At 34.9% G+C, this 6,849-nt stretch overlaps 1 protein-coding gene across 1 annotated transcript in view; it reads left to right on the forward strand.

Moving 5' to 3' along the window:
- Lrriq1 (leucine-rich repeats and IQ motif containing 1) overlaps positions 1 to 3,865 on the forward strand; it is a 116,122-nt gene extending 112,257 nt beyond the window's left edge. The window contains exon 26 of the mRNA XM_013018788.1: positions 3,713 to 3,865. Within this exon, the coding sequence (XP_012874242.1) occupies positions 3,713 to 3,865 (153 nt within the window). The remainder of the gene's footprint in view (positions 1 to 3,712) is intronic.
- Positions 3,866 to 6,849: the final 2,984 nt, after the last annotated feature.

The raw sequence follows: 6,849 nt of genomic DNA on the forward strand, positions 1-6,849 counted from the left end.
TCTTTTTGCTTATGTGGTGCTGAGGAATCGAACCCAGGGCCTCTGGCATGCAAGGCATGCGCTCTACCACTGAGCCACCTTCCCAGCCCTTCAGTAGAATTTCTTGCAACAACTTCACTACAAACAAATGAGCAATTGCTTGCAATAGTTACAATGGCTATGAGATCACTAGGTTAAAAAAAATCATCATCTTCATTATAAACTTTTCTTTTTTCTCATTACTTGTGGTTGAACTGGAAATCTTAAGCTTGCCAGGCAGGGGTAGGAGAAATAAAGGAAGAAAGGGGAGGGAGAGAGAGAGGGAGGAAAGTGGGAGGGAAAGGAGGAGAATGGGAAGGAAGAAGAAGGGAAAGGAAGTGAGGGAAGGAAGGAAGGAAGAGAGGGAAGGAGGGAGGGAGGGAAGGAGAAAGGAATGAAACCAAATGTCATATTGAGTATTTGGCAGACAGTTTTTCTTGTCAGTAATATCATATACAATATGATATAAAAATTATTTACCAGCATTTACATTATACTTGATGTTACAAGTAATATATAGATGATTTAAAATGGAAAAGAGGATTGTGTGCTATATAAGAAGATACTACGTGATTTTGCAAAAGGGACTTTAATATCCTCGGTGTCCATGGAGTAACTAGAGTCCAATGATACAAAGGAACAATGGTTCATTTTTGTATGATTATGTCTGTCAATTTTTAAGCAGTGTGGCAAGTACTTGAGAGAAACAAATTACAGCAAGAAAGATTTATTTCATCTCATTGTTTCAAAGACTTCATTCCAAGGTCATTTGGTACGGTGTTCCTGGGCTTGTGATGAGTAAATCAATCATTGCAAAGGAAAGCTGTGAACCTGATATATGGTAGTCAGGAAACACAGAGAAAGAAGTGGCCCAGGAAAACATTCAGCCCCCAAATACATGCCCTGAATGGAACACTGCATCCAACTAGTCTCTCCAAAACTTTCCACCACTCTAATAATGCCATCAATCGTGAATCCGTCTGTGGATTAATCTGTTGATTTGGTTAGTACCTTCATTATCCAAGCACTTCTAAAGACTGGATCTACCAGCTGGGGACCAGCCATTCAACACATGGGTCGTTTGGTTGGACACTTCATATTCCACCCATCACCATGATATAGAAGACAAGATAATATTTTCTTTATCAATTAACCATATGAGAAGAATGATGCTCCCTTGAAAGCTAATATTTTCAGAAATAGAATATGAATGTGATGCTGTATGGCTATACCAGATGAACTGATAGACATATAATTCATCCATTTATAAAATGTCCAATGTATGTTAGGATCTGAAGTTGATAGGGTCCCAGAAGCCCCATGGGTTGTAGCCTTGGCTACCAAAGGATAGGCTCTGGGAACTGATTGGATACTGAGGACTGTGGCCTTGCCAATGGATCAACCCTTTAATGGATCCCTCATACTGGGAAATCTGGTGAAGTGGTGGAGATAAAGAAATGGTGCCTAGTTGGAGCAAGTGAACCAATAGAAGTATGCTCTGGAAATATGTAATTATCATCCTATTTAAGGAAGGACGGATGGGCTTTCTATTTTCTAATAAGTGTAGTGATATTATGCCATCAGTTTGGAATGAATAAATCTCATTCCTTGAATTCTAAGGAGTATAATTACACTTTCCTTAATGAGCATAGGGTTTCCTATGTAGTTAAGTATTGTGCATATTACTTGTCTAGTTTCATGTAAATTGAAGCATTGCTTTAATCTTGTCTTTATTTTTAATGTCTTAACATTGAAAGAGCCATTCTGATAGGAATATATTACACATTTAATATTTTGGCAATTCACATAAACTTCAGAAGAATCTGTCAGGTTTTTTATAAAAATCACCTGTAAACTGGAAGCCAATTTTTATCTTATTTTAAACAGTTCTCTAATAGTGTATTTTGACAGTACAATTATAGCATTTGGTAAATTCCATTTTTAAAAAATACCATTATGACTAGACACTAGTGGCTTATGCCTATAATCCTAGCTAATCAGGAAGTTGAGATCTGGGGATCACTGTCAGAAGCCAGCCTAGGCAGGAAAATCCATGAAACTCTTACATCTAATTAACCAACCCAAAAGCCTGAAGTGGAGCTATGGTTCAGGTGGTAAAGCACTAGCTTTGAACACAAAAACTCAAGGACAGTACTCAGACCCTGCATTCAAGCCCTAGGACCACACACACACACACACACACACACACACACACACACACATTTTTTAAAGTTTCTCTTCTGAATTCATTGATAACAACACTTATTTAAAAATGATAAATAGCCAAGCATCAAGCCTATAATCCTAGCTACTTAACATGAAGGACTTCACTTTAGTGTTAGCCAAGGCAGAAAACCGTAAGACTCTATCTCTTTTTCACTATCCAAATGCCAGACTGCAGGTCTGGTTCAAGTGGTAGAGTACCTGCTCTAAGCATAAACGCAGAATAGTAGCATAAGATACTCAGTTCAAACCTCAGAATAGGCAACAAAGTATAAATAAGTACAAAGTGATACAATTTATATTATAATTAGCTTAATACGGCTATTTCACTGTGTATTCATAGTTCAAATACTCTATATGTTCAGAATGAATCTATTTTTCACTCATTAAAATAATAAATAATTGTGGTGAATACAAATTAATTTATCCATTCCTTTGTAGGAGAGTAGGGAGGAGGTGGGAAGAGAAATGTAAAGAATAAATATCTGAATTTCAAATAGGTTACCTTTTAGGCTCTGGGTCCTTGAGTCTTTGTAGCTCATCACATGGACAGAGCTTTGTAACCACAGTGGTAGCTTGTGTCTTTCCTTTGCTGTATTTAAATTTTCTTCACATCAAACATTTAGGAAAATGTTGTTTCACAGGATTTCAAGCATGCTGTGGTTTGGGTTAAATCCCAATCACTTAGAGGCAGCATTGATTTCCATAATGACATTTTCTCCCACTTGAGAACTGAACTCTGATAAATCCTCACATAATAATATTAGACATTCTGTAAAACAAGATTATTTTGTAGGTAAGAAGTGATTTTTTTGACTCTTGTGCTCTGTCTACGATAATGATGAAAGCACAGACATGATTTCAGATGAAATAAATTATTTAATCCATGTCCTAAACAAGATATCTTAAATTTCTAAGCACTTAACATTATTTCCAAATTAGACCTCCAATATAATATTTTTAGACTGACAATGGTTATAAGGAAAAGGTGGCGATCATCTGTCACTTTAGAGTACACAAATGTGGAATAAAATGCATTTCAAGGAATTTTGTTAATAAGACTAATACTAACAAGTGGTAAATATAAATATGACAGAAAATCTAGTCTGACATTTCTAACATTCAATGAAGAATTAAATAATATACTCAGTAAGTAAGTGATGCTAAGCTGTTTAAAGTTTCACCAGCTGCTTTTGAGATTGATTTTCATCAAAATTACAGTACTAAAATGTTTTCTTTTGTTGTACGGACTCAAATAGCAAACCTCAATTTTAAAATCGGCTCTTATTTGCAAAAAATGCTTTGACATAGTGCATTTGTTCTGCCTGGGCAGCAGTAAAGGATTGTGGTATCATTTTGAAGAAGGTTGTTTGACAGAGCCTGTTTGTTTATTTGGGGGTAATGTGAGCTGCATTCAGAAAATGCCATATTTTGTTTCATGATTGTATACATTCTCTCCCATTGCTCCCAGGCAAGACTTGTAAGCAGAGAAGACATGGATTTAGACTTTTTTTCCATGACCAGTGGAAGTGCTTTGTCTGTGAAAAGAGAGAAAAAAAGTCAGGCACACAAACACTCAGCGGGATCTTCAAGTAAGTTGTGGTTTCCTTCAGAATTAATTTAGAAATCACAAATGAATTGATGAACCTCAATGCTAGCAGACATTCTTTTGCAGATAGGGGGTAGGATACCAACCACCAGCCCTGCCCCAAAATGTGGATTCAGCTTCTCAAAGCTAGTTTTTTTCTCTTTCTTTAATTGTCTTCTTCTTTGATATGAGAAAATTAAATTATTTCTAAAATTAACAGCATTAGTTTTTATTTAATTATATTCTGTGATTCAATGTTCCTCCCTTGCCCCCTCCCCCCAACTCACCCTGTGGATCATATTGAATTCTTTGATCATTTGTTTCTAAAAGAATATTTAAGTTTTTATAGTTGAGTTTAGATATTAAGCTAGCATTGTTTGGCTTTTTTGTCATTAAGGATGTTGGGGGTAGATTTGTCTTTCAAGGAAAAAATATCAAAATCTTGTAGAACTTTTGGTAGTGTGATATCACATTGAGAAATCATGATTTTAAAAGCTACTTGTATTGGAAAGATGACAGCTTCATTCTGTTTCTCCATGGTGACTCCATTTTCATAAACCTGCCACATACATCTACTACTTTAAGGAGAGAAAAATTTTCTTTTGTGTGTGGATAGACATACACACACACACAAACACACACACACACACACACACACACACACATGCTTCTATGAAATTTCATTACAAATTATAAACTAAATATAAACATTTAAAATGCATCATTCAGCCATTTATGGGAATTGAATCACATTTTCTTCAGAATTTCATTTCGTTTCCACTCTAGAATTTTGAAATATCTCCCAGTAACTTACTGCACATTAGTGTAAGAAGTGTCTAAATATATTTCGTTGAATCTCTCAATTATAATGACACTCAAAGTCAGCACATGGACACTTCTTATCAACATTTACTTACTGTTGAAAAAATATTCAATTCACTGACATTATAGTTACACTGTACAAAATCAATTTTTGATTGAATATGAAAAGATTAGTAATCTAAAGATGCTTTCCATACAATTCACAGAGCACTGGGGTTATGTTATAGTACAAGCATTTATATCCATTGTTATGTGCAACTCTGCCAAGATCAATTTAGTTGGCTCTTTAGATACTAATTTTAATTGATCTATCTTAAATACTTCTTAGACTTTAAAAATCTTGATATACTTGAGTTTTTCTTTCTTGATTGTAGAATCCAATTAATTTTAAGTTTACTTAATTAAATAAATTTATGTTTAGTATAATTTTTGGAATATTGATATAATGGTTTATTATATACACTTCACTTAATATAATTTTTCCAAGTCTTTCCATTTCCTAACATTTTCCCAACATATATTCCATGCCATTAGCAATTAATTTGTATTAGCCATACTAATAAATAATGTTATCTGTTTTATGTATTGCATGTGATAAGCACATTAGTCACTTTGAAGAATTTTAGGTAAAAATTAACAAACCAGAAACAAAAAATAAAAGACTGTCTTTTGATCAGTGGTCAAGGGCTTGCTTAGCATGCACAAGGCCCCCCAACACCACAAAACAAGTGAATGAAAAGTCTCTGTGAAGTTGAGTTTTCAACATAAGTAGCTCAATAAATCAACAACTGTCTGGTAAAAGACACGTTTTATTTTCTACTTAAATGACACTGAATCATATAGTTTAAAGTGTATGAGATCATTAGAAAAAGTTCGTTTCACCGGATGCCGGTGGCTCAGGCCTGTAATCCTAGCGACTCTGGAGGCTGAGATATGAGGTTCGCGGTTCAAAATTCCGGGCAGGACAGTCGTGAAACTTATATCCAATTAACTACCAGACAACCGGAAGTGGTGCTGTGGCTTAAGTAGTAGTGCATTCGCCTTGAGCTGAAGAGCTCAGGGACAAGCACAGCGCCCCAGCCTTAGAGTTCAAACCCCACCACCACCAACAACAACAACAAAAAACAAAAACAAAACACAAAACAAAAAACACAAAAAGAAAGCAAGCTCATTTCTAGTTAATTCTCTAAGAAACTAAAATGCCATTCTCACTATAGGTAATTTCAATTAGTCATCACTAAGTAACTTCATTGCAAATACCACTGATCTCTAAAATTTTACTGTGACAATTTAAGACAAACCACTTTAGAAAAATAGTTTTTCTTATATAACAACATGACTATGCATAAAGTACTACTACATTATGGTAGTCACTTACATAGCATTATAAAATGGTAAAGAGTATGAGCTGACATGAATCATGACTCATTACTTTAAAAAAGAAATAATTTTATATATATATGTATATATATACACACACACATATACATATATACATACCTTGGCTGGCATTTGTGGCTCACAAGTACAATACCAGCTTCTGAGATCTGGAGGATCTAGCAGGAGATTTTGCTAGATTCCATCTGTACAAGCAAGAGTTGGAGGCATGGCTCCAAATGACAGAGCACCTGGGTAGGGAGTAAGTGGCCATGAATTCAAACCCATGTACTGAGAAAATGAATACATACACTGTACAGTTGTTGTTTGATTCAAATGTAGATCAGCTGAGTAAAAAGCATGGCAGCTAACTGGTTCAACTTGTAAGAAACCTTCCCTCTAAAATACTGGGCTTATCCTATAAGTGTATAGAAATCTTTTAACCTTCAAAGGTTTGAGATCCTAGACTCCCATGGCTGTAGGCCAACCACTTACAGCTTTGAAATTTTGAAAGCTTTTTCCTCTAGTTTCTCTCTCTCAAAACTTGTCACCTTGTTAAAGCTAAAATATTTCTTTTTGCTTCACAAGCCAAAACTAGAGACTAGTTTATGAGATACAGCTGTAAAATTCCTTGTGAGCCTTTGAACTTTTCTAGATATTTCTCTTTAAATGTTCCTATAATATTGTAACATGTATTCTTTATAATCAGATAAAGTCAAATTTAAAATCCCAGTTCCACCATCACATATTGGTTTTATGACCTTGTGTAAATTATTTAACCTCTAGGGATGAGTTTATTATCTCCACAAAAAAATGGGAAT

The sequence above is a fragment of the Dipodomys ordii genome, unplaced genomic scaffold, assembly GCF_000151885.1.
Source record: "Dipodomys ordii isolate 6190 unplaced genomic scaffold, Dord_2.0 Scaffold3, whole genome shotgun sequence".
NCBI lineage: Eukaryota > Metazoa > Chordata > Mammalia > Rodentia > Heteromyidae > Dipodomys > Dipodomys ordii.